General features: G+C 29.6%; 1 protein-coding gene across 1 annotated transcript; it reads left to right on the plus strand.

Annotated features, from left to right (window-relative positions):
- The first annotated feature begins 4,613 nt into the window (after nucleotides 1–4,613).
- On the plus strand, nucleotides 4,614–25,473 carry LOC111614155. Its single transcript, XM_023355537.1, has 7 exons — nucleotides 4,614–4,747; nucleotides 4,937–5,046; nucleotides 9,756–9,811; nucleotides 16,302–16,523; nucleotides 16,664–16,848; nucleotides 24,968–25,325; nucleotides 25,429–25,473. The coding sequence occupies exons 2-7, from the start codon at nucleotides 5,028–5,030 to the stop codon at nucleotides 25,471–25,473; spliced, it is 885 nt and encodes a 294-aa protein (XP_023211305.1). The 5' UTR covers nucleotides 4,614–4,747; nucleotides 4,937–5,027.
- Nucleotides 25,474–26,489: the final 1,016 nt, after the last annotated feature.

Here is a 26,489-nt window from a genome sequence, read left to right on the forward strand (position 1 = left end):
AGCAAAGTGGCAATAAAATATTTATTACCATTTTGCACAACATACCTCTGCAAGAGCAGATTATCGGCCATGACAAACATGAAAACTAAACATCATCACCGACTTCAACTCGAAGATGACTTGAGACTGAAGCTGACCAAAAAGCAATCAGATTTTACAAAGTTGTGCAAAGAAAATGGTGCACATTTGTCACATTAAAATTAAATAACCTTATGTTATTTTCATTATTATTAGAATTGTATTTTAAAGGTAATAAATGTAAAAAACACTTATTTTATTTGTCACTAGCTGTCTACCCACAACTTCGCCCGCATTATATCGAATTTTCTCGTGGGAGTAAGATATTTTCTCGCAGTAAAATGTAGCCTATGTCCATCTCTGACATGTAAGCTATCTCTGTGCCAAATTTTATTAAAACCTGTTCAGCAGTTTAGATGTGAAAAGGTGACAGACAGACAGAATTACCTTTGAATTTATAATAATAGTATGGATTAATATGAATTTCTGCTATAAGGGGTACGTGAGTTTGAGCCCTTTCTTGAAGTGGTATGCAGGAAAAACTAATTGGGAACCACTGATATAGTGGATAACTACTTAACAAAATTAAGAAATATTATACATAAAACAAATGTAAGAACTCAACATCATGCAGAGCAAGAAGAAAAAGTAATTATATTTATTTTAGGCTCAAAGATTGAAATCGCTCATTGAGTGAAAAAAAAATAAAATGGCCACGAAGTGAAATTCTCATCATGGCTTTCATGATATTTGACCACTATGCATTGTGGTGATTAAGAAAAGCCATAACACATTCTGAATGTTAGCTGATGCAATCATGATACAAAGGATAGGTTGTAACTTGTCAATGGGCACATTGCAAACACTTGCGGAGTTTGTATTGTATTCGTTCTTGACCAGTGCTGCTGTTCTAGGGTAATTACTCTTAAAAAATTACGTACCAGAACCATTTATGGTGTGATCACATAAGTTTGAATGGATTTATACAAATCCATTCAAACTTACGATTCAAACTCAAACTTTAAACGACATGTTGATCGAACGGATTTTTAATGGATATTGAACATCTATCTAGAAACTGTTTGGAACCTGAAGCAGAGCCCAGAAGGGGTTCAAAAACGTTTGTTTATCGATCTTTTTATGTGATCACATCGTAAATGGTTCTGGTACGTAATTTTTTAGTAAATCCGATGTGATGAGTAGTGAATTATCTTTAATAATTACCCTTTTCTAGAGTAATTTCAATCTCTCAGAGTGATGTTTCGGGTAGTCTTATGTTTAGGGTAAATCAACTACTCTGTGTTCTGATGCTATTACTCATCCCTCCACAAGTTCACTGGAAAAAATTTTGGCCTAAAACCATTCTGTTTTTCCCTATAACTGGAGGGTTTTAGGATAGGACAACAGAAGTTAAAGAAATAATGAAGATTGATGCTAGATACAGTACATGGGTGTACACTGTACAGTGATACTTCAGTTTTTGTCAATAATCTGTCCGAAAACAATTGGTGAAATCCAAAACTGATGATAACTGAAGTCAATGAAAACCAAAGTATTACTGTATATTACAACTGAGTAGGATTTCACTTTTTTCAACCTTCATGCCATTGCACCATTGGCACTCTCCATATCAAATGGAAATTAATATTTCTGATAAAGCCTAAAAATCCTAAGACATTTAGTTATTAAAATTTTCAAAAACAATAAATTAAGAATTGTTCTGATTATTATTTCACAATAATAGTACAGGGATCTGCATAATAGAATCGTTCGTCTTATTTTTTTTTTATTCAAGCTTGAGCTCGAGCTCAGAGAGTTTTCTCAATTTAGGGTAATTTTCTGTAGTTGAAATTGGTTCGATTGTTTTAGTTAGGGTGCCTAATGTTGCTAGAGGACGTGCAGCTCCCAGAAATGTTTTAGCTGTTGTTAGAGACCTGATGGATTAATGCTCATATCAATTAGGAAACAAGTCTTCTTGATCGACTTTATGCTCGTAATGAATTTACAATTTTTACAATAACTTTATTAACATTCAGAATGCTCAACTTTATTAACACTTTGCTCAGCAACCACGTTAACATCTGGAAGTAAGCAAGAGTTTATAATGTGTCACTGTAAAAGTTACTGTATTGATAAAAATGCAAATGTTGCTCAAAGAACATAAAATGCATGAATAATTAAATGTTGTAAAGTAACCAAGTTAAATTTCTGTATATGGTGAATAATTTTGTTACCTGCGTATATAAGATGATTGAAGATAAATAAATCATAATGAAAAAGAAAGTTTTTTTTCTTATCACCTCATTATTAGTTAATATCCAGAACTTGTGGTGGCTTTTAACCATAATAAATCCGTTGCACAGTGGTTTTTAACTTTAGCAGTTGATTTTTATTTTATCATGTATAGTATATCAAGCACCTACAAGTATATGTAGTTAGACCTTTAGCACTTTTTAGCAAAACAAAAGAAATAAATGTGTATTTTTCTCCATATATTTTCTTTGAAATTTTTTAAAGTATGAAAATTAAATTTCTAGGAAAACTTGTAGAACTAATGTTGTTCGGCATTAAAAATTGTAAATAAAAATGCTTTGGGCCTAGAATCCATATTTTAAAGTTACAAACCACTGTGCGTCATATGATCCTATATTGTGGTTGCATCAGCTAACGTTCAGAACGTGTTATGGTTTTCTTAATCACCACAACGCATAGTGGTCAAATATCGTGAAAGCCACGACACAAATTTTACTTCGCGGCCATTTTGACGTTTTTTTTTTTTTTTTAATATAAGAATCTGTTTAAATTACAAAAGATGCAACCTTTGAGCAGTTAAAATTTTATATTCAAATGAATGTTTTCATTCATCTTCAGGTTTCAAATATCAAACTAATACTGATCTTCAATTTCTCTATAACTGGTGCCTTCTGGAGACACCGGTAGAAATTAATGATGACGCTTCTGATATTGACAGTGATGAAGAGTTCTTGGCCTTCTATGATACATAAATATCATAAATTTGATACTGGTACATAAAATTTCTTGTCCTTGTATCTGTTCTTGTGTTTTGTAATTATTTGTTACATAAAATTTTTTTTTTAATATGTTAAAAAATAAATGCTAAAATTCTTTTATAATACAAAAAACAAATACAGTAGAGCATTGATTATCCGACCCCCAATTAACCGTCACATTGGTTAATCGACTGTTCTAGTCAGCAAATTTCAAATGTCCGCTAGTGATGTGGCATTACAATATTTAGCTATGTCTTGGCTACTTTAATATTATTTTTGTTAAATATTTGCATGTTTTAGCTGGCATCAATGGCTCGACCATTGAAGGGAGGCCAGTATTTAAATGAGGCTTCATTTTCTAATTATGAGTGGTTGTTTGTTTTGTGAGCAATAAAATAATTTTAAAATAATTTTTAACGGTACAATAGTGACGATTATTATTTTAGAAAAATATTTGTTAGGCTAAACATCAATGAAAATTCAATGCAAAGTTGGTTAATAGTGATATACTAATAAACTAATTGCATGGGATATACGAATATCCTAATATACTATACTCAGGGATGCACAACCTTTTTTTGAAGAAGGGCCAAATTAGGATTAAGTTTATTGACTGGGGGCCGGACCTCCAAGTGATTNTCAATATTACACTATGTATCAACATTCCGATACCAAACATTATTTTGTAAACAAATTACTTTAAAGTATGTGAGCTGATTAAACACCTCACATCTGATTTGTAGATTCTGACAAGACAGCAAGTATAATTAAAGAAGTTTGAAAACGTGCATTATAAGCAATGATAAAGTTTCCATCTTTTGCTACTTCAGTATTCATAGGAATTGAGCAGAAATCAAGGATACAATCTTGAGTATCTGGAAATATGAAAAGAAAATTAAAAAGCAGCTATAGGTTTAGCTAATATAAGAAAGAGAATGATGCAAATCAAAGTTCCGATGAAAAAAATCAAAGCTGAATCCTATATAAATGAATATTTTGCATTTGTCCCACAGAAGTGAGTAATATATCTAAAAAAAAAGACGATCGAGACAGAATTACAGAAGGTGGCAGAATATCCATGAGCGATTAGCCAGATAGACAGGCAACCCATGCACGAACCTCCATAGTGGACATGATTTTAAAAAGTCTTAATGTCATAGGATGGAAGGAGCTAAAAAATCATAGTACTAAATCTACATTTTGATGGCGGAGTGGCTGTCTACCACTCCGAGGGACCAGGGACCGAAAACTACGGGATATTTTCGGGGAGTAGTCTTCCGGATATGCCCTGTCCATTACCATCCGGGTGCCCATTCTGGACGCGGCCGAACCCATAATGGGCTTTGTAAAAAAAAAAGGGGGGGATCCATCTTAGTTCCCACAGGGCGGAAAGACGTTTTAATTAATTAAAAAAGCCTAGAATTAAAAAACTATTATACTAAAATTTTCTGTATGTAAACTGATGTAGCAATAATTTGAAATATAGTAATAATATATGTACTGTACTTTACATATTTAATATTAAAAAAAATTATTAAGAATTAATATTAATGATAGAGGGCGTTCTCCGACTTCCGGTTTAAATATGGCGGCTACTACTGATGAATTTGTTTTCTCTTTTATACCTTCATTCCGTTTGTCAAAATTTTATGAGCCATTATATTTACTTTTTGAAACTCGAAACGGTCCTTTACCATTCAGAGATTGGAAATATAGAAGTAATATACATATAAAATGTTTATATAAAGTTCTTGTAATGATTTCTTTAACAATAATCGATGTAACTGTATTTTTAATATTTATTTTGAGAAATAAGCACATTATTGCTATTTTAATTGTATTTACTTTATTAATTGGATAAATATTAAAAGAATTTGAATTTGTAAAATTTACACCAAAATTTTTAGTATATTATCTGATCACGTGACCGAAGTACGCATGCTCGGGTTTTTGACCTGATACAGCTGATGATCTGGAGGCTAATACCACGTGGTTACGATGGGAAGAAGGAAAAGAGGTCGGTTGTACTTCGGTAATTACTTATATAAAAAAAAAGCTACTCGATATAATTTGATTTAAAATTAAGTACTTCTTAAGATTTCTTTATTTAGTTTTTAAATTCAAAATTTCGTATTATACTATTAAAGTGAGAATTAACGTTAGTATAGGCGCATTGAACTGGCTAAATTAGTTTATGGGTCATTAAAGCACAGGAATGAATTAGTCCATGGGAACTGTTAGATTTAGTTCGGAATTTTTACATTTAAGACTAAATGTACGTGATTTCGTGTAATAATTCAAAATTATGTTCTTTGATACGATTTAGTTGGAATTATGTGCGATTTGATCTGATGCAATCGTCGCGCACGTGGCGAAAAGACGAAATTTTGTGCATATGTTCGAATCTCTTCTGCTTCATCATTTATTTATAAATAAAAAAAATTACGGTTTGAATTTCAAAATACTTTCAAAAGGAATTTTAAATAAATTCAAATTCATACTAATAAGTTTGTCAATTTAAAATATGCTATCGAAAATTATGTGAATGATGGTATTGATAGAATATCACAATTAAAATAAATTTCAACATATAACTAAAGTAAAAATAAATTTATCATTTCAAAATATTACATTTAATTTAATGTTGTTTTCATTAATTCTTTATATATATATATATATAACAGTATATTAGTCCTTACTAGAAACACAAATTACATTATTAAAATTGTCCTTAAAATTATTATTTAATATTAAATACTTTTATTTAACTTGCTTTGTATCATGTCTAAAATTTTGTCCACTTCTAATTAAGGTGGTGTAGGTATGTCCTCAAAGTTTCAAACTTCAAAGTCTGATGACAATGCATTTTAATACTACAACATATTATTGCATTCATAGACAATTTCATGATTGTATTTTATTCACACACATTAAGTTTATTACTTCAGTGTTTCCTGAGAATAGTAAATGTGAAATTGCTCATCAATTTTTATACAAATGCATAAAATGTATATAAATGGTATTCTGCAGCCTTAGGAAAGTTGAAAACCTCTATTTTAAGAGACATGGCTTCAATGTGTATAAGTATATTATAGTGATGTAAAAGTTCTGTTTTTAATATATATATAATTTATTTACTTTTAATTAAGAGAGAATGATTTAAAACATTTTTGGTGGTATAGGAATTTTTCTTAAAATAAAACTTTAAAAATGCTTCGATATCTTAAAATTATTCCGAAAATATTAATTTTATTTCCATCTTCAGAGCTATATATCAGTGGCGTGCCATCCATGGAAGTTGAGGAAGTGCCACTTCTCTTGTATTTTCTAAAATATAAATACACATTGTGCAATTATTTTCATATTTTAATATACTTTGAATTACTTAAAATTAATATTTTATTATAACCACATTATGTATTTTATTACAAATTTCTACATATGTAAAAAACAATGATTAGATTGCTATTGTATATTCTAATAAATTCGTATATGCATATTCCAATGGAAGTGCTGTATTGTTGAAAACGGGACAGCTTCCATGGTGAAAATATTTGAATGGTATAAAGCAGCCGGATTGTACGCATTTGCACGTGTGCAAATGCGTACAATCCGCTTTACAGAGCACCAACATCACATGGTTTAGCTGGTGGATGCTACACACCAAAATATCCTACAATGCTTCCAATAATTCTATCCATTAGCTACTCATAGGGAGTTATTTGACTAAGTGCATTGTTTTAAGATTTAAAATATAAATAATATTTTGTTATTTTTATGTATGTTTCTTTACAAAGCTATATTTAATTATAACATGTTGATAAAATCTTTAGAATTTCATCCTTTTTAGATATTAATAATTTTAAATATAAAAACAATTTTCCAAAGTGAGTTTTAATTCTTTAAATTAAGTAAATTTTATGGAGAATTTTTTGATTTATCTAAATTATGCAGTGAATTTCAATATTATTTATATTCATGTCTAGACTAATGGCAAGTCACTCTTAGACATAATTAATGACAGTCTGAACAAAGATCTACTAAAAGAATTATATGTTTTAATATCATTAATTCTTACAGTACCATCTACGAGTGAGTCTGTTGAGCAGTTTTTCAACCACGAAGAAAATTTGCGAGGAACATTCAAAGGAAAGATTGTTGTTACTAGTAATGCTTTCAATAGAAAAAGAGCTTTTAAATACTTTGATGGAATCAACAAGTGATTTTTATGATAAAGTGATTAATGACTTTGCGAAAAAAATTGCCAAATAAAGTTAGTTTATAAAAAATAATAAACATTTGTTTTTATTATTTTTTTATTATCTTTGTTTCATGTCAATTATCTATTTTAGAATTAAAATAAATAAACTGTTTATTTTTGTCATTTCCAGTATTTTAAAACTTTTATGGGAACAGCTTCCCTATCATTAAATGTCACTGCATGCCACTGATATATATATATATAGAGGAGAGAGATACAAATTTGATTTCAAAATGGATAGCATATACTGTCTGTACTATTTACTGTTTGCATTGAAAACTTAATAATCAATTTTTATTATTATTTTTTTTTAAGTTAATATTATTTCATTTCTTAATGTTTTATTCTTATTTTAGAATTATATTAGATTAACATAATAAGAAAGAATATTTCATTAATAATAAGTCTTTCTGAAATATTTGAATTTGAACAAATTACAGTAGACCCCCTATAACGCGGTAGACACGTTCCACGTTATACGAATTTTGCGTTGTAGGAATCCTTAAATACATGAGCCAATCACAGCCCGACATGTATGCAGTTTAGGGACTATGGCTGTTTGAAAGGTTTTCTTCCATAAAATTAATCGATTCTTGACTAATTTGACTCAACATTTCCAAAACTCATATAATCTTTTTGGGAATAATCCGTATAAACTATGCTATAAACAAAAAATTGTAGGATTACTTACCGAGTGTGCACCGTTCGACGTCACCATTGCTTAAGCTTGTTTTCGTCACGNGGAATAATATACAGCCTATGTCCACCCTGAGGTTTCATTCTAAATATTGGTGAAAGAATTTTTGAAATCGGATAAGTAGTTTCGGAGATTACCTGCTGCAAAGAAACTTTTACATACATACATACATACAAACATTACCTCTTTATAATTAGTATAGATCTAAACCAGAAAGTGTTATATAGAAATAGACTTATTTATAGAACAATCCCCCATTTCTCACCTCAGGGAAAGTCATAAAACAGTTGGGTGCTAATGACTTTGTGAAAGGGAAAAAGTTCTACACTTAGAAACTTCGAAAGAAGGGATTTGGCCTGTACCGTCCGCGGGCCGCATAAACATTGATAGGGGGCCGTATGTGGCCTGCGGGCCGCAGGTTGTGCACCCCTGCTATACTAATAATGTATTTTTTCTTTCTTTTCGGTTATCCGATTTTTTCAGTTATCCGACCAACCTGAGTCCCCAATTGAGTCGGATAATCGATGCTCTACTGTACCTAAATATAAACCAATAAAAATTTGAATTAAAAAATTAAAATGAAAGATTGTTTTCCCTGAAAGTGTTGGCCAAAAATGTAAGTGTGCATTATACACGATGAAATACAATGAAATCGTTTTAAACTCAGAAGCTTAAACTTATTTGTAGACTTTATTTTTACATATAATTCGTATTGTTTAACAGTACTTTGGTTTAGCATTACACTCAGTTTAAGGCCAATTGTAGAACTGAACAAGTAGTGCTATTAAATGGAAGTTTGACTATGATGTATTTTCTGTTCATCTAAAACATCCTTTTGCAAAGTGGGCGATAATGCCCCCTTGTGGGTGCTGGAGGCTTTCAGGGGGGCAGTAAAAGGCTCATTGATTAAATATGAGTTTTATTTTATCTCATTGAAACATTCTTTGATCTCAGAAATAGGATATGGGTCACACCCTATCTATCCTATCTATATAATGATGCATGTTTAAACATTATATTTGCAATAACTGTTTTTAAGATATGCAACAGATGGTAATGTAAAAAGGTAAGTTAAAAAATATGGGGGCACTAGATTTTTTTTTATCTCAAAGTGGGCGGTGGTTGAAATAAGTTTGAGAACCTGTGATCTAAAGTATAAGGAGTTATAGTCAGCTGGATGGTGTTTCTCACATTTATCTGGTGTCACACAGTAGCACAAAGCACAATCATATGAAAGAAAGTAATTAGCAAAGTTCTAGCCTTACAATTAATCAGGCCTTATCATTTGATCATTACAATTTCTCATTTTGTTAATTTAATACCCCTGTTTATCTATAATCTTTCAACAAATTTGTACATTAGAAATGTGCTGTAATAGGAGAGACTATTGTCTGTAGGTAATTTATGATTAGTTTACAAACTAGCAGTTGCACAAGATTTAAGATATAACCATTATTACATTTGAAATATACTGCAAGTAATATTAGAAAAAGAATTTTGTTGCCAGACCCACACTGTAGAACTCAAATTTTTGATAATGATATATCAAAAAACTGTCAAATACTTTCAACATATATCAGCATTTATACTTATGAAACTGATATTAGTAATATGGAAAATTTAGAAATGTTTGTTCTAACATCTATATATTAGAAATATCTTATCATTAATGATACAAACTGATTAGCTGATTTAGATTTTTATTCAGTTATCCTTTATATACTGTAAATTAATCCTGCTTATTTTAAATTTAAAAAATTTTGTTCAGGAAAGAAACGATTGCGGAAGAATGAAGATGAAGACAGTAATGATAATGCTATTGAAGTAAGTTATCATTTTTATCTATAAATTTTTAGTTATTTTTTTGAGATTTTCATTTTCTTTAACCAAAGCATATTTTTAATTTTTTTTGCTCTTTTTGTCTGCAAGATTTCATATTCCATTTATGCTGTTTATCAGAGTCCCTTAATATAGCAGTTTGTGTTAATAAGATACATGATGCCATCAGTGAAATCACTTACTCTATAATTAGAAATTGTCATATATATTATAAAAAATTAATTATCATAAGTGAATTTTGTCATGATTTTTATCATTAAGCAACATGATAGGGTTAAATTTTTGTGTATAAAATTAGGGTATATATTTGGAAAATTATAGTCCAGTTTTTAAAATCTTCCAATTTATTGATTTATAATTTAAATTAACTTTTTTTTTAAATGAATGTATGTGTTACTCACACAATGTGAATGCATGCACAGCTAGATATTATATTGTAAGATTATTANATAAAATTAGGGTATATATTTGGAAAATTATAGTCCAGTTTTTAAAATCTTCCAATTTATTGATTTATAATTTAAATTAACTTTTTTTTTAAATGAATGTATGTGTTACTCACACAATGTGAATGCATGCACAGCTAGATATTATATTGTAAGATTATGGAATTACGGCTATCAGATATTGGAAACTTGAAAATTTGATGAGATAAACAGAAGAAATAAACATATCAAATGTCACTTCTCTGTAAATTACAAAAATTGCAGTAATCAAATTAAGTTTAATCATTTCATTTATAAAATGTACAAGGTATAGTATAAGGACAAGGTAGAAATAGGCAAAAATTTTCATGAATTTTAGTGGTTTCACCATTAAATATTTTTATGAAACAACAAAATTTTCATTACAACTAATATTATTTTTATGAATTAAAATTTAGATTATTTCTAAAATGTGTCAATTGAAAAAGTGATAAAAATATTTTCATAAAAGAAGCAGAAATAAATCAGTAACAAGAAAGCTATTAAGATTAGTTTAGGCACCCATGGGACTCAACTAATATGGTAAAAAATGTGAAAAATATTGTGGGTATAATTCTGAGTTCATGTGTAATAAATGCAATTTAATACAATAGCAATTCAAAATGAATATATTTTTACAAAAATACCATTCCTTATATTCTCTGCTCTTTCTTCATCTCTGGACAAAAAAATTCAATTTCAATTCATTTTAAATGGATGTTTGAGTTTGCACGGGACAATGAGACCTGTCACACAACTCAGTATAATATATATATATATAAATTATTTTTGATAATACAAAACGTGCATCTTCAAAATTTGTTTGTTGGGTAACAGTGTTATTCAGGCAGCTTGACAAATGCAATTATTTGATAAAATTACCAGAATTTTTTATTTTAAGAATATTAGAGTGTGTATATTAATTTTTGAATGAAGAGAATTGATTTTTGTTAATTATAACTATATCACATGAAAAAAAATTAATCACATTTAGACCAATCTAACTGTTAAATATGAAAGTCAACATTTTTCTGAATGCAATAACATTGTCATATGATCCTCTTAAAACTGGAATGAAGCTTTTGTTTAGACAGTAATAAAGCACTTTGCAGTTTGTTTACTTTACATTTGGGTGTGACTGTTTTCATTTCATACCCTCCTGCAAAAGTAATAAAGTTTTACTATCCTGACTGCAGAGGGACACAGCAATATCCCTCTGCAGTTACAAACAAAGCTGATGTTAATCTGTGAAACTTGAAATGATTTACAGGGAAGCGACATTTGATATGTTTGTTTCGTCTATTTATCTGATCAAATTTCAAAAAAATAAACTTAGGAAGCCTGAAAAGGAAGAAATATTACATAAATAAAAGATAAAATCATGGTTTCCAATATCCGATTACCATAATTTCACAATCTTGCAATAAGAAGTTCTAGCCATGTGCGCATCACATTGTGTGAGTGACGCATACAAGGTTATAATAGCGAGCAGTGATTAGTATTGTTGACTTAGAGCCCTAAAAGATGCCCCTGTCAATCATTTTTTTCACCCAACATTTTGCAGAACAAAACAGTCCATTTTGAACTGCTTTGATAATACATAGACTGACCTTGGCTGCATATGCTCAACTTCTGCTCATGCTAATCACTTAGAATTAGGTGCAAACTTTCATACAGCAAACAGTACATGTAATTCATGAAGTTTACAATTTTTCACAATATTTTAATTTTATGTCAAGATGCTGCTTTGATATTGTTTGCAATATGATAAAATTACTGTGTTTATGTATATATTTACTATTATGTTGTGAATGTTATGCTCAGCTAATACTGGTGTCAAGTATTATGCCTGACTAAAGTCAAAGCATAGCTACACAAACAAGTGTAACATTAAGCTGTATTATTGGAATGTGTCAATATCTAGGAACTTCCTAACAATGTGACTTGTTCAGTATTGCAGCTTTCAGTAGTGCCATGTATATGTTTTTATTAAGGTTTAACATTTCTAGTCTTTTGTATAGTGTATATGTTATAACACTACACAAAAGGAGAAGACAACAGATGCAATAAATACCTTATCCATCCACCACATCTGTATTACAGTAGAGCGTCATTTATCTGAATCAATTGTAGACTGGGGTTGTTCAGATAACCGATTATGTACGAAAAAATATATTAAACTATCCCATGTTGAAATTTTTCTCTGTTGCATGTCATTTCATGTTGAATTTTTGTCAATGTTAAGCCTAATGTAAATTTTTAAAATAATAATCGTGGCTATTGTATAGTTAAAAATTATTTCTTTATTTTGTACAAACAAAATAAATATATTGAAAAATATAAAAACAAAAAAATTATATTTTGGAAGTTAATCTAGTATCAAATACATTCGATTCTGCACGACACAGTTCGACTGGAACACTTTTGGTTAACCGACGTTTTGGTTGATTGGCTTTCGAATAAACAACACTACTGTATTTCTTGAGTAAGTGGAGTGTACTTGTTGATTTTTTCAGTATGAGCAATTTTTATATTATTAGTGTTTGGAACAGTGATGTCTGTTATATAAGTAATCTTACTACGTTTGTCAATGAGAGTAATGTCAGGTCTATTATGATGAATTGTTACCTGTGATTATGGCTCTGTCATAGTATATTGTGTGTGTCATTTTCTAAAACTGCCTGTTGAGTATATTTGTAGTAGGGTACCTGGATGTTTAATAGTCTATGTTTCTGTGAAAGTTCTTGGTATATTATACTGGTTATTTGATTATGCCTATGTAAATAGTCTGTTTGTGCTAAGAGCTTGTAACCAGAAGTTATATATTGTATTGTTTCTGGCAGAATGTGACATTTTCTGCAAGAGTCATTTGTTAGTGATGCATCCTTCAGGATGTGTTTTCTATAGTTTTTAGTGTTTATGACCTGATCTTGAATGGCAATTATAAACTCCTCAGTCTTTCCAAACAGACAGCCTCCTAATCAGCCAGTAGTTTGATGCAGTTATGTCAACATAGTTCTGAACTAGGTTGTAGGCATGACTGCCATGAAGGGCTTTTTGGGCTCATGACTGCTTAGTGATGTCTGTTATTTGAGTGTTGACCTACATCCAGATGCACTGGGTGTAAGTTTAAAGATGAGTGGTTACCATTTGCCAGAGTTATAGATTTATGTAATTTTGATGTTTCTTATTTTTGGTGGAATAACTCTCACTATGTCAGAATTTGTTTGTAATGCAGGTTGACTATATTATTCAGGCCATGGTCACCTTCTTTACAAAGAAGAATTAGTCTTTCTATGGCTGATATTGTTTATGCTTAGTAAATGTTAGTCTTGTTTTCTTTGGAATTGCTTGAGATCTGTGTGTGTCCAGTGTATAACTCTAAAAGAATAATTGAGTACAGGGACAACATATTCATTAATTGCTTTAATAGTATGTTTTGCTTTTGTGTGTGTTCTTAGTACTGCATGTAATCTGTTCTGGTATGCAAGTGTTAATCTTTGTTTTATCTGAGCATGTTCTGTAAGTTTGGCCTGTTGGAATCCTAAATATTTGTACAACTTACCCTCTTTCATGGATTGGATAATATCTCCACTTCTGAGTACAAAGTCTCCTTTCTTCAGAACTTCCTTTTCAGCTGTGTTGTACCAAATGTCAGTTATAGTGTTATTCCAAGTGCTGACATGATTCTACCAAGTTTATTATATGTTATTAAAATTAGTCTGATTATAACTGACTTCAAAAATGTATAATTTTGAAGTTAAGTTGTTAATTGAATTATGTTCTTGCGTGTAAAGTGCTTGCATAACGCGTAAATGGAGACACGTAGCATAAACATATGCGCTGTAATAGAAATATACAAAGAGATTTGTTTTTAATATACCATGGCCTTTGCTGAATAATGACGTCCATTTAAATGTATAATTAATAATTAAAATATAATTTTTGCTACATTTCTATTCAATCAGAGTGCCACTGAAAATTGTCCCACGTGCCATAGGTTGCTGACCCCTGGTCTAGACCAAACTCCATTTGTACATCATTTAAGTGTGTGTGTGTGTGTGTAGTTTGTAAGAGATGATGAAGCTGATTTTGTGTGAATGTGTAAAGTTTGATATCGTCCATTTACACGAGGTGTGATAATGTGAATAGTGTTTTTTGTTATGTCTGTTATTGTAACTATATTCTGTTGAAGGAATTTAAAATTGTTGGGTTCTTGAAAAATTCCTTGTTTAATGTATATTTGATATGTTTTTATGTGAGTATTGTGGAGGTTAAGATGTAATGTTCTCCAGTGAAGCATAGTAAAATTGGGATGAATTTTGTGGATGATTGTATGCAGCAGCCAAGAGTTTTGGACACTGTCGAATGCTTTTCTGAAATCAATGTACAGGTAAGTCATATGTGTTTCTGTGTTGCTTATGAACTTTCCCTAAGATAACAATCAATGAGTAGTTCTTTGCAAACTTTGTGATTTCTACATCATTTTTGTTGTTTGTAAGAATGTTGTGTTCATCAATATGATTGTATATTTTGTGTACAAGATTCTTACGTCTTGCATTGCAAAGTATTGGAAGACATGTAATTGGTCTGTACTGTACAGGATTTTTTTTTCATGTAGGTGATGCCTTGCTTCAGAAAATTTAGCATGTCTTGTGGATTGTTGATGATTTGAGTTAAATGTTTCTCTAGTTCTTGGTGGTGCAGAGGTGTGAATTTTTTGTACCAGAAATTGTGAATGTTGTCTCCACCAGATGCTGTCCAGTTGTGCGCTTTCAGCATTGTGCAATGAATGTCTTGTATATTAATTTCAACACACTATATACTAGGTGTGTACTGCATGTCGTTGCTCCAGTCTACTTCAGCATTGTGCATGACAATAGAACACCAATAATTTGTCTGAAGAAGAGGTTTTTGTTATTTGTGAATAATTTATTTTGTTCTATTAATATGCCTTTGTGTCCTTAACTAAATAATTTTAAGATAAATCATCAACTAGGATATATTTATTATTAGGACTTATTATACTGGTAAAGAATCTTCAAATACCGGATTAATATAAAAATATCACTTACTAAAACCAATAACCGGTATTAAATAATCGTAAAATGTACTGCGAACGTTTTCGGTTCCTTCCCTAGGACCTTTCTCAAGCAGCGATTCGTCTTTAGAATAACTATGAATGAAGACCAGTAAATAACGATATTCTAAAAATTATTCTTCCGAACAACATTTCAATTATTTTTTATTATATTTATTTACGGAATTCGGGAATGCACGTGATTCACATTAACGTTGAATTTTGACTTTTGAAATGTTGTTCGGAAGAATAATTTTTCGAATATCGCTATTTACTGGTCTTCGTTCATAGTTATTCTAAAGACGAATCGCTGCTTGAGAAAGGTCCTAGGGAAGGAACCGAAAACGTTTGCAGTACATTTTACGATTATTTAATACCGGTTATTGGTTTTAGTAAGTGATATTTTTATTATACTGGATAACTGGTTCTGTAAATTAAGTAAACAAATTCAGAAAAACAGTCTTTATTTATCATCTGAACACATACACAATAGCTTTGTGTTTTGGACCTGTTGGTCCTCATCAGCAAAAAAAAAAAAGGGTTTTTTTGCTGATGATTTTTTTTTTGACAGGTTTGTTAGAATCTCCTTTTCTGTCAGGCTCCTGACACCAGTTAGTAAAGTTTATTGTGTTCTAACTTGCATTAAAATGAATTAGTTAGTTTAAATTAGTTCAAATAGTTTAAAATGCAAGGAGGAGTTACAATTTGACAGTGGAGTTAGGCAAATAAACAAAAATATAATAGGAAATCAAACATTTATTTAAAGTACTATAATAATATTTTTAAAATACCTTTCAGAAAGCAAGTAAACATTTTCTATCATTATATCTATATTTTTATGATACAAATTCATTTTTTTTAGTTAAAAATATTAAAATTTAATGTAAAAATGTATGAATATAAATAATAAGCTATGGTTTAACATTTTTAGGTCATTCCTTGTGAAGTATGTGGCAAACAGTTGCGTCCCAGCAGCATATATGCACACATGCGTTTTATCCATTCTGATGAAAATATCAAGAAATCTAAATTAGAAAAACATGATGATATTCAGAAAAGCAAAAGGTCTAAGGTTTCTAAGAACAATATTATAAAACCTAATTCTGGAGATTTAAATCATTTATCTGAAGAGGTAAAGAAAGATGTACCTGAAGTGAGTATAATTGCTAAATTCAGTTCAATGCATTTAAAGATAAAAGAAACTTCTAATCAACTATTTAGAAATGTAATTGAATAAGTGAATTTATAGATTTTTTAAAATATAAATAATAATAATAATAACAACTTTCATAGCTTATTCCTTGTGAAGTCTGTGGCAAACAGTTGCGTCCCAACAGCATATATGCACATATGCGTTTTATTCACTCCAATCAAGATACCGAATTTTCTGACTTGAAAACATTAGAAAATAATAAACAATATGATGCTGATTTTCCAAATAAAACACAACGCAATGGTGATAGGAAAAGTAAATGCAGGTCTGTTTTATGGTGTAATAGTTCTGATTTTAATTAGTATTTTAAAATATTTGAGATAAAATATATGTTAAGATTATTAGATATTATTAAATTCAGATAATTAAAATATTTAAATATATTTTATTATCAAAATAGTTTTATAAAACTTTTTTTTTAAATGAAGTTTGAAACTAATCACAAAAATATTTATCTGTTTTATCATATTGATTTGAGTTGGATTTTATATGTAAGGAACTTTCTAAAACACTGATTTAAATAATTTTTATAATTATAAGAATTGAGGACATCAATGACAGCTAACAAGGGAAATCCAACAGTTTGTCATCACCACTTCCAATGAAATTTTGTGAATGTGTAGTATTTACTTGTATTTAAACTCTACCAAAGCCACAGGCCCCACTATTCAGGCATTCTCAAGAAAATTAGGATAAAAGATTTCTACAACCATAAATACCAATAAGAAAGAATGATTCATGAAGTAGTGGTGTAGTCTGATTAGTTAAGGTGTCACATGAAAAGGTTTTTTTTTTTTTGATTTGATTCCCATATACGAGGATTTTTTTTACATTTATAATTTAATCTTATAATTTTAAAATTTGTTATTCATTATAAAATATCACAGAATTTAAATTCTTTTTCTACAATTTAAAGTTTATATTTCACCCAATAAGAACAAAATTATATATACATATGCAATAAATATTACAATGACTATTTCATGATATCATAGCATTTTGGATAGTATTTTATCATAAAAACAGTTAAAACAATGGCTCATTGTGCCAAACACATAAAATCATTGCTACTTCATTCACACAGTCTTTACATTTTGTTTTAACAATGCAGGGTAAAAAATAAAAAAAAATTTTTTGTGTATTTGAAATTTAAACTGTATTTTAAATTTGACATGTCAAAAGAAACTGGTGTGCTCAACTGGTTATGAATTAGAGATTATATTTTAATAGCATTTTTAAGAAGATAATTAAGAAGATAATTATAATTTTGTAATCTATATATATAAAAATGAATGTATGTCTGTGTATCTGTCTGTATGTCCTTCATGTATTACCACACCATTTATCCTATTGCCATGAAACTTTGGGAAGTTGTTTAATATACTCCTGTGAAGGTTTCTGGCATAGTACAATTGCCATGAAACTTTGGGAAGTTTTTTAATACACTCCCGCGAAGGTTTTTGGCATAGTACATTTATCCTACGATAGATGGCTCACGTGTATACAAGCATTTTACTGTGTGTTCGATCGATTTTGAATTATGAAGACCATTTCCCCCCTCCAAAAAAATATCTCTATATATGCATTTGTTATTTACGATATTTGTAATAATTTTTGTTTAATCACTTTATTTCAACTTTTTTTTTGCTAATTATGTATTCGCTAGAACTTTGTTAAAACCTTAACTGTATCCCAAACAACAACCATAGTTGTAGGAGGAAATTCGCCTATTTTACCAATCTAGGTATCCCCTTTTCCAAATTTTAATATCAACTCACAATAATTTAAAAAGACAAATTACAATAAAACGGTTTATTATCCAACTATCAGAAATTTCACAACGTGCCAAGGAAGAGAAGAAGGAGCAATTAAATAATTAAAATTGTAAAGGATTAAAAAAATATTTATAAAAATGGGGAATATTGCACTTCTGACAATCGCTGCAAGTGTGTGGGCTAAATTTGGAGAATTCATGCTTCTCACATGGACAACTGTATGTGGCCAGCTCACGTGTCGGAAAACCTTCTTTATTTTATTCGTATACGCATCAGACGAAAAAACAAAAAATATCGTGTATCCACAAGCACTCCAATAAATAAATAGAATTGAAACGACACTGAAATGTTTTTCCGATGAAAATGAATAATAATAATAAGTTTCAATAGAAATGATAAAATGTAAATTTCATTTTATCATAATGAGTTTGCTTAATTTCGTTTCTTCTGAGATCGCAGCAATGCGCGATGGGTAAGCTAATTTTTTGATAAAATTTTTAACCTGTCTATTAAAACAAACATTGACAAAACGGAGTATGTTTCAGCAGGATAATTTTTAATTGGCAAGATGGAATATCTTCATCATGTGCAAAAATTTCAGCATGTATTTGAGAGTTTGTTTAAACATCCCACAAATCTATAATTAATAAAAAAAACTTATATTTTTTACATATGGCTGTAATATTTCAATTAAGAAGTCTATAAATTTTTTAGATATTCTTAATAATAAATTTCTTTAGAATTTTTAGATTTATAAAAATCTAATAATAAATTATTAGATTTTTGTAAATCTACATTACATTAAATAATGCAAAATATAATTATAATGTTATATGAACTTTCTAAAAATGGAGTGATCAAAGTAAAAAATATGTTTTCAATGACCTTAAAAACTGTACATAAGAAATTTAAAAATGATAAGATTAAATTATAGTTGTAAAACATCACATATGGGGATTGAGCCCAAAAACAAAATCTTTGCATGTGATGCCTTAAATACAAATAAATACTACATATCACAAAATTTCATCAAAATCGTTGAATGCAAACTGCCAGATTCCCTTGTAAGTGTATTTTCTTGATTCTTTGTAAAATGCTTTAGGTAAATTACTGTAATTTCCTCTAACCTGCACAAATATATATCCTGCAAATAACTGATGAAACAAAAATGAAAATGTTGCCTGACTCTCATCACCACATTTCTATTTCCATAGATAATATCAGGTCAGTCCATAAGTTCCTGCGTATTTTATTATTTTGAGAAAAATCTTGTTTTGCTGTTAAAAATGCCAGTCTAATGTGATACTTTTTACACTGAAGTGTTAAATTGGATCTCATTCATATAATACTGTTCAGAATTGGAAACATTTCAGTTGTTTATTTTCGTTAAAATGGAAGTAACAGATGAATATAAGAGACGTGTTTTATACTTTTTATTTTTAAGTGATGAGAATGCTACAAATGCAGCCAAAAAATTAAATACTGTTCATAATCAAACTGTAATTAGTGTAAGGACTGCGCAGAAGTGGTTTGAAAGATTTAGAAATAATGATTTTAGTGTGGAGGATAAAGCTCGTACTGGAAGACCTGTTGACTTTGATGATGATGCTCTCTCTGCACTAGTTGAAGCAGAACCATCTTTAACAGTTGATGAAATTGCGGAACGTTTAAATTCATCCCATGGAACTGTTCATAGACATCTACCACAAGTCGGAAAAGTTTCAAAGCTAGGAAAATGGATACCACATGAACTGTCAATAGCTAACTGACAACAATGTCAACTGCTCAACTCAAAAGCTTCAACTGGGAAATTTTACTTCATCCACCATATTTGCCAGATATTGCTCCCAGTGATTAACATCTTTTTCGGAGTTTGCAGAATTTTTTAAAAGGAAAAACTTTTGAGGATGAGAACAATGTAAAAAAAGGCTATTTCTGAATATTTTGATTCAAAACCGAAATCATTTTACAAAGACAGGATTAAAAAGCTACCATCAAGATGGCAAGAAATTGTACAAAATAATGGTGAATACATTATAGATTGAAATAAGATTTAATTAAAATTTTTTGTTGCTTTTTTTGTAGATAAAAATGTGCACGAACTTATGGACTGACCTGATACATATACATAATCCATACCTCTTGTAGTTTCTTTTGAAAATGTATTACTTAATTTGTATTTAGTTTAGAAGGTATTATCTGAAACATTTCACTTTTCCTCATTTCTTTTGTTTTATTTATTAGTAATTGTTTGTTTGTTTGTTAAGTTATGGCAATGTAGCACTTGGGTGATCTGTCTAGGGGGATGCCTTCCAAGAGGTCTTTTTAAGAGTAATTAGCCCCTATTCAGGCCTTACAGACATGGAGAAAACCCAGAAAACTCCATGTGGCCAGCCCATCCTGGCAAGGCGTGAACCCACAACTTTACTCCCAGTGTTAAGGAAATGGAACCATTTAGCCACTGGTAGGCCCAAAAGGATTTTGAGAAAAGTTTCATTATAGATGTAATTATAAAGTAAGCTAAACAGGAAAAAAATTAGGAATGTTTGAACTGAAACTATCTACGCTGCAATTATTTTTGTATCAAAATGCATTTTGTTGAAAATACAATAAATCAAATGACAAAATTTTTATCATTTCATTTCTGATTTATTTATTTATTTAATAATAATAATAATAATAATTGACTTATTAAATCATCTATTCACAACTGATTTTAAACAAATATTTATGTAAGTTAATAGTAAAATAGAATTTTATACAATTTTAATCTATACAACCTATAATTTAAAGGTACGTCTATGTATCATTTATGTACTTATTAGTTTTTATGTGTATACTCTCAATTGTAATAAGTAATTAACATGCATTGTATTATAGTTGGCTGAGGAGGGGCGAAAACAGCCCAAAACAAGTACAGAAGAGCATGTGCCGTACCAACTAAATAAAGATAAACGATGAAAATTTGCCACATGTTGTCAAAATACATTATAAAGTCAGTGTTTAATAAGTCAACAATAGGAAAAAGACACGGTTTCACAACAAATAATAATAATAATAATAATAATAATAAAACATGAATACAACATTAACAATAAATTACATGTGTAGTAGAATACATTGACATACTCAAACAAAAACTTGCAGCCAACTTACAGAGACTCAAATGATACAAAACTATGAGAGCAACAAAATAAGTTATTCAAGTATATACCAAGCCAACCATATATTCATGGTACAACTTAAACTATTCCAACAGAACTTAAACTATTGGTCTGCTTTTTGAACTAATCTAGTCACACACAATAATTAAACAAGCCAGATCAAGGTGAAAGAACAAAACATAAACAATACACAAATTTTGTTTTCTATTGAAATAAGCATCGTGACATCCAAAATGCAATGCAAAGAATACACAGTTGGAAAACTCTTTGGTGAAGGACAATATTTACAATTTGTGATACATCTTTACACTAAATTTAAAATTTTAGTGTAAAAATTTACATTTTTACACTAAGAACTAGCCAAACATTTTATTCACACAATCAGTAATCCACAAGATAGGCCAAAATTCCTTAACAGAGCATCATGTGCATGAAATGCAAAAAAAAACAGCATCAGAGATCCTACACTATACAGACCAATCACATGTCTTCTTACACTGCAAAACACTCACTTCATGCGTTACAAACAAATTTATTTAGAACAACACAATATTCTCATAGAAGAAGGCTTGTAGAAACCATATGGGATTTACAGAACACTTATTCACAGATTGTCATTCTATGACAAGCTCATAAACTTACACTTGGCATATGTAGATTAAAAGAAAGCATTGAAAAGCATTCCACACATGGTTATTGCATATATTTATACAGAATACATCTATCTCATTATATTTTTTGAAAAAAATGCATCACTGGATATTAAAATGAACACAAAGTAAGGCATTTTTTATGAAATTCTTTAAGTTCACTTTATATGGATCTTATCTAGTCTGAAACATAACAATAGGTTAACAATGCAAATATGGATACATCAGGCACAACAGCTCATATTATCTCTATTCATATTTAGCATAACTCTTTACATTAACACAAGCACAACTAAATCATTACTAAAATTACATACACTTAAATTCAAATGAAGTTTGATATAGACAAATGCCAAATACTGGGCATCTAGGAAACATTATTAATTGAGAAATTGGAGCCATGTAATAGGCCCTCTCTAGAGCTCCCAAAAATATGGGTTTCACTATTCAATAATATAAAAAATTAAATCACAGCTGCCAATAATTTTCTGTTTAATATAAATTGTTTAATAATTTACCAATAATCTGTAAGTTTAATAGCACACTAAATTTAACACATATTCTAATTAGACCATATTAATATTAATATTAAAATTCATATCAACGTTCTAAAATTTGTTTTTGTTTTGCCTGAAGAAGACCTTCTATACATGTCGAAAGTGCTTACAAAATATTTTGTGTTTTACTCATCAAAACCTTATTAACACTGATAGACAGTGGTCTTCAACTTTTAAATGCCAAACACTTCAAAGTGAAAAAAGAATTCTGAACGTCATTGTACTTGGAATGGATATATCATTGAATCCATTGATACAAATGAAATCTACATATATTTAGGATTCCAACAGATGAAACTCACAGATGCACAAATCAAACTAACAAAAGAAGACAATAGATTAAACTAATGCTAACAACACAATTGAATGCGTAACACATATTTAAAGCAATCAATGCATGTCATATCAATATAAACAGATTTGTTTTGAGCTATACATTAATACATACAGAGCTACAACAACCCCAAAAGAAAATGTGGATATTAACAATATACAACAAACATTATCCTAAGTTGTCCATAGAAAGGTTGTCTACTCCTCGTAATGAGAGAGGATGAGGCATTATACATATTTTAAACCTCCACTACAAACAAATACAGACACTGCAAGAATTTTTCTCTTGAAAACAAAAAATCATCACAATCACACAAAATTGAATGGTGTACTATGTTTTGTTTCTAATGTAACCATACCAGATTTGGTGGCTTTTGGACTGATAAATGTTTCTTTGGACAACATTGAATGGGGTACTTTATGATTACTCACTATTTAGAATATTTTGTATATACATAAATTATATATGTGAAACTATATTTATTATACATGTTTTATTGTTTATTTGTGCATTGCATGTTTATTATTATTGTCTATTACTTGTTATCATGGAACTTCTTTCTTGTCCTGTAGGACATTACTTGTATTAATTTATTTAAAAAATTAAATTAAATTGAGAATGAGATATTCCTTCCTCACATGATAATCACTGTGAGATGTAGAAACTAGTATAATTTTAAGTGTTTCCCCTAGAATTCAATGCACTTCTGCCATTATTTCTGTTAGTTCTTGAAGATGTATAGTAATCCATTTCTTGGAATTGTTTGACCACTACTTCTGTGAACTCATTTCCTTGTAACTTCAGCTGTAGTGCTAGAAACAGAAAAAAGTTGCAGGGTGCTAAATTTCTGCTGTACAGGTGATGTGGGTTGCACAGAATAATTTTCTTGGTCAAAAACTCTGTTACCATATTAGTAATGGGTAGGTGTGCATTGTCACCTACATCACTGCACCAGGAAAATATATATAACAACAATGTTAGCTGGCACTCAGCCAGCTAACATTGTTGTTATATATATATATATATACCTCGCCGGGTGTNTTTATTGTTTAAAATATATATTATCTACATTAGCTGTTATTTTGACAAAATTGTTTTGTTTTATTAAAGAAATGCCTTTCATCCAGTTTTGTGTGCATGCATATGGATTTTTTTGTACTAACAAGTTATAAAGGCAAAATTTGTATATTTAAAAAAATATATTTTTATTGACAATTAACTGAACAATGATAGAGTTCAGTCTTGTAGATAATCACCATCAATATCAATTAAATCTCATCACTTTTTCTGCAAACTTTCTTATAAGCATAGAATGACTAGGGTTTTTCTTTGAAGAAAGTTTCCAGTGATGTACTATGTTTTGTCTATAAGACAAAATATAGTACATTATTAAACTAAGCCTACACAATACTGAAATGGAACTAACGTAGCCATACAAAAGACACAGATTTTGTGAAGTAGTTCTGGATCTGATAGTTGCTCCACAAAAAGCATCTTAATGATCTTAGCTAGAATTGTATTAACAAAACTACCAAACTGCTGGCCAGCTTTAGAATGACTCTTGGGAGAGATGAAACAATTTATCATAACTATACAATACCAGGTCATAAATACAATAAATTATAGAAAGCACATTTTAAAAGATGCATTGATTAATTCAGCTTAGCTCCTATTTTATAATTACGTGTAATTACATTCTTTTTTTCAATTTTAGTGTTAGAATCATCCAGTATTTCCCAATCTTATTACTATATTACATGATTTTGACACAAGTAACATTACTGTAAATGTAGTTATACCTTTGTGTAGGTTTAGAAGATACTATATCTAATATTTAGATATTTAATTCTTTATTACAATCTTTTATTTTTTAGCTATTGATTATTTTGTTTATTTAATCTTAGAGCTAAAGCTTTTCTAAAAGTGTTTCTCAAGGATAATGATGTATCACACACTGATAAGAAATTAATTAAATCTAAAGATAAAGACTTTGTTATAGAAGATGACAAATTATCTTCGGATTCTGATTTGGGAAGTGAAGAAATTGAATCAGATGATGATCACTATTTGAAGACTGATACAGTTGAAGGCAATATGTTTATTCTGGAAAATAAAAAATTGAGTAGGACTGAAAAACTTTTAAAGCAATGGGTTGGAAAATATAAAATATTAGAACATGAATTAAAACCAGTGACCAAAGAAATGATGCATGATTGGAGGCAAGAATTAGAAACTTCAGGTGGTGTTATGTGTAAAAATAAGGTAATGTATAAAATATTACATTTATTTCTTTAGCAGTTCTAATTGTTTATTGCTTGGGTTTTGTATTTCTTGTAAAAAAAATGCTTGTGATTTTATTATGTAGGATTTTGCAATTTGTGGCAGAGTCAAAGAAAAGATAATCCTATAAGAGAAAAGACCAGAATAAGTTATAACTTCAAATAAATATCTGAAGTTATTATTCCTCTTGTATGAATGGAAAGATGATAGTTAACAGAAAATGATTTGAAATGTAATGTTGAATATCATTTTCATGTATTCTGCTAAAGTAATATGTGAAAACATTCTACCTTAAACTATAGGGTAGTTGTCTAAATGCCTTCATATTCAATGAAATTTAAATATTAATGAGTATGAATGCATGTAGACATGATTAATATAAGTAAACAATGCCTTTTTAACAGTCCAGCAAAAACATTGAATTCTCTAATAACGTTTTCAACCGATTTTAGCAGCCTTCATCAGTTACTCCAATATCAAAAGGAACCAAGTATTTGAAATTTACGTAATACAAAATGAAATAAAATTAAACTGCGGCTGCGTAGAACAACGGAAAAAATAAAAATACATAAATAAATAAGTAAAAATAAACAAATAAACATGCTGTCGTCATGGATACATATATTAACTGTGTTAGTATAAAATGACTTCCAAGCAGTTGCCAAACCTTCTGCATTTCTGTGATTAATACATTCCGTGGCTATATGCGCTTTATGTATTTCTATTTTTTCAAGATGCTTCATCGCTTGTAATGATCTCGTGGCCCTAACGATTGCCGCACGATCCCAGTATACGGTTACATCCTGTTGTTTGGCAAATGCCGCCAGAACAGTACTATCGATGTTCCTACCTACAGAATATTTATGCTCATTTATCCTTTGTTTTAAACTCTGCATAGTTGCCCCAACATACACGAGGTCAAAATTAAACTGACGATTTTTTATAGGTATAGAATATATACCCGTCAAGTTATTTTGATTATCCTTCTTCTTGTCATTCCTTAACATTCTATACACAGTTGGATTGCGTCAATATATTATTCGTAGTTTATTTTTATTGGCAACTTTCCTAACTATTTTGTTTAGAAATGGAAAATAATTAATTAACACATTTTTTCTTTGATCAATTTCGGGAGGCTGCTGGTTT

This window comes from Centruroides sculpturatus, unplaced genomic scaffold (genome assembly GCF_000671375.1).
Source record: "Centruroides sculpturatus isolate CEXI.00-Female unplaced genomic scaffold, Cexi_2.0 scaffold1868, whole genome shotgun sequence".
NCBI classification, from domain to species: Eukaryota; Metazoa; Arthropoda; class Arachnida; order Scorpiones; family Buthidae; genus Centruroides; species Centruroides sculpturatus.